The 3,029-nt window shown below is 45.1% G+C and overlaps 1 protein-coding gene across 1 annotated transcript; it reads right to left on the bottom strand.

Moving 5' to 3' along the window:
* Window positions 1-475: 475 nt before the first annotated feature.
* LOC132586859 (actin-1-like) lies at window positions 476-1,690 on the bottom strand. Its single transcript, XM_060258991.1, has one exon. The coding sequence runs from the start codon at window positions 1,673-1,675 to the stop codon at window positions 557-559; it is 1,119 nt and encodes a 372-aa protein (XP_060114974.1). The 5' UTR covers window positions 1,676-1,690; the 3' UTR covers window positions 476-556.
* Window positions 1,691-3,029: the final 1,339 nt, after the last annotated feature.

Genomic DNA, 3,029 nt, shown 5'->3' with positions numbered 1-3,029 from the left:
GAATATGGATTACATGCCAGCCACTCCAACGAATTGTGAGACAGATATGCAGCACTATCCAATAGTACAGCAAACTGTTAAAACAGTACTGGAATACACTGAAATATTCTTCAAAAGCTATCTCTCTCTTTGGGGGAAGGGAGCAGGAAAGGAGAGGTTCAGAATATCCCATTCTGCACTATTGGTCCATTTAACATCCTTTGGTTATTAACAGTGACTGGCAAAGAACCAATGCCCATGGGCATAGAAGCCAAGGTGGTTTGCTCTCTAGAATTTTAAAAGCCTGGCAAACAAACAATTTTGCTATTCTTGTTTCATGCAACACTTCCCCCGCAGCATACATTTAAACAAAAAACAAAAAACAAACCTTACAGGCTCATCAAAATGCACTAAACAAGAGCTCTTTCTGTAACCTGAACCACAAGGGATCTTTTCTTACCATGCTATAAAATTGTGTCCAACACATTGATTCTTTATGCAAAGGTTTACTAGCCACTCCCCAGCTGTTCTGATTGACATTTTTTTTTGCCTTTTGCTGGTTGGTCATTCATTGTTCTCAGAAACATTTTTTCTGCAACACAGTTGGGCCGACCTCTTTGTATTCCTGCCGGGTCACCCACATGTCCCTAAATGAAGCCAAACTGGTGAGTACCGAAGCTCCAATCCAGACAGAATACATCCTATCTTCTGGTGCTGTGACTTTTACTGGCATGCCCCTGGGTGCCAGAGCCTGGAGCTCCTTAAGAAGTCTGTCACTTAGACCAGGAAAGAGAGTGGACCCCCCTGCCATGAACACGTTGCTCCAGATGTTTTGCTGGATGCTCCCATTGCACTTTGAAATACTGTCCAAGATCATCTCGTGGATCCCCGGTGATGAGACTCCTGCATCAGTCGGGCTAAAAAGAGATTCTGGAGTTCTGTGAAGTTGGTCACCAACCTTGACGGCATTCCCATCTGGGAGAGTGTATTTATGGACTGATCCTTTCTCCTGTCTAGGGTCCAAAGCAACATAGCACATGCTTTCTTTGATGTCCTTCACTATCTCCTTCTCAGCTGAACTTGAAAAGATATGCCCACTTTCCAAGAGAAGTGTTGCTAAATACTTGGTGATGTCCCGGCCTGCAAAATTCATCCTAGAAATGCCATGAAGCAAACAATGGCCTTTATAGACAGGGACAGTCATGGTGACGCCATCCCCACTATCTAAGACTAAGCCCGTTGTGCAAGCTGAGGCATAGAGAGCCAACAGAGCTTGCAGGCCCACAAACATGGCGGGCACCCGGAAACGCTCAAACATGATTTCTGTCATTCTTTCTCGGTTTGGTGCAGGGTTTAGAGGGGCCTCCGTCAGCAGCACAGGTCTCTCTCTGGCCCTCATCCTGAGCTCATGCCTGTATATGTGCCTCCAGATCTTTTCCATATCATCCCAGGATGTAACCATGCCATGTTCCACTGGGTATTTAAAAGATAAAATGCCCCTCTTGGCTTGAGCTTCTTTACCAACGTAATATTCCCTCTGAACAGGCCCAAACATAATGGATTTAGACTTCGGGTAGCCAATCACAGTAGCTACAATGCTTCGTGGTTCCTGCTCTCCAGACAATCCAGCTTTGCACATCCCTGATCCATTGTCAATAATGACAGCTGGGAGGTCTGGTACTCTGCGGTGAGACATTCTTGGGCAAAAAAAGAAAGAAAGAAAGGAGGGGTTTTCCCACCCACTCGTGTTTTAGAGCTCTGGTAGAATGTTCTGCTGTCAATGTTCTAGATTTCTTAGAGTCACAAAAGGTGATGTTTCTTCTTTTTCTAGTGCATATTTTTAGCCCTATGAACATGCTACATACGTTTCAGAAAACATTCCTCTTCAAGAAAATAGGAGCCAGCTAGGAAGATGAGGACATTCAAGAACTGAAGTTCACTGTAGAAAACTGAAGACTGCCTGGCTTCTGGAAGGGTTTTCAGGAAGGCAGAGTAGCATGAATACAAGGAAGCATTACATATTTCCCTTCACTTTTGCAGTATCTGGATATGAATTCAGACCGAAAAGGCTCCACCAGAGAAGTGAAGCTGAATCATCTTCTCATCTTCAGTGAAACTTCATGCAAGTTTAGAAAGGAGTGACCACAAAGCAGTACCCTGCATTGTCCTCATCAACACCATTCAGCTTATAGAGTTCATCACAAAAGTGACATCAGAAAAGGACCGTGATGTCAAAGAGAGACACTGAAAGAAGATTTGACTTTTGTACACCTTTGCAAAGAATGAGACAGAAGTCTCACTTGATTTTTTTTTAAACTGGCATCATGAAGAGTGCTAAAGTAAGGGAGACCTGATTTAAATCCTTCCTCGGAATTATGAAGTTTGTTCAGTAATGCTAGGCCAACAAAATCTCTTAGTCAGGGCTGTAGCCAGGATTTTACAAGTTGGGGGGCTTTTTAAAAAGTCAGGGGGCACCCTTTTCCATCCACTGCAGGGCTTGCCACTTCTCAGAAGTTTTCTGGGTTAGGGGTAAAAGCTGGAGGCTCTGAATGTGGCCAAGTCGAGGCAGCCAACCCTAAAACTTTGAAAAAGAGACTGCACCTTATGTGCTAGCAGGCACGTGTCCTTCCACCTCCCTCTCTCCCATTCTGGCACTTTGCAGTCAGCAGCTCCATCTGTTCCTCCTCCCCAGCCCATTCCACACAGATTCCTCTGCCTCCCTCCTCTAAACCTGTTGCTTTTGCTGCTGCAGTGCCCTGTGCTCTGCTCAGCTCTCCAGGTTCTGGCTACCACTGAAGACATTTTGCCAGCTCAATCATGGCAAAAAGAAAATGACAAAAGCTGACTGTGTGCTGGAAGTCAGGGGGCCATTCCTGGAAGTCAGGGGGCAGTGCCCCAACCCACCCCCCCTCCATGGCTACAAGCCTGCTCTTAGTGCAATCTACACCATAGGATTATTGTGGGAAAAATGGGAGGAGGAGGAAAAGACAACATTTTGGGTGTCTGAGTCAAAAAGGCAAGTTTGATTGATTAGCATAGTTATGATTACA

This window comes from Heteronotia binoei, chromosome 18, assembly GCF_032191835.1.
Source record: "Heteronotia binoei isolate CCM8104 ecotype False Entrance Well chromosome 18, APGP_CSIRO_Hbin_v1, whole genome shotgun sequence".
In the NCBI taxonomy this organism is placed as follows: Eukaryota; Metazoa; Chordata; class Lepidosauria; order Squamata; family Gekkonidae; genus Heteronotia; species Heteronotia binoei.
Note: the sequence above shows the minus strand (reverse complement) of the source record. Positions and strands in the feature narration are given on the sequence as shown.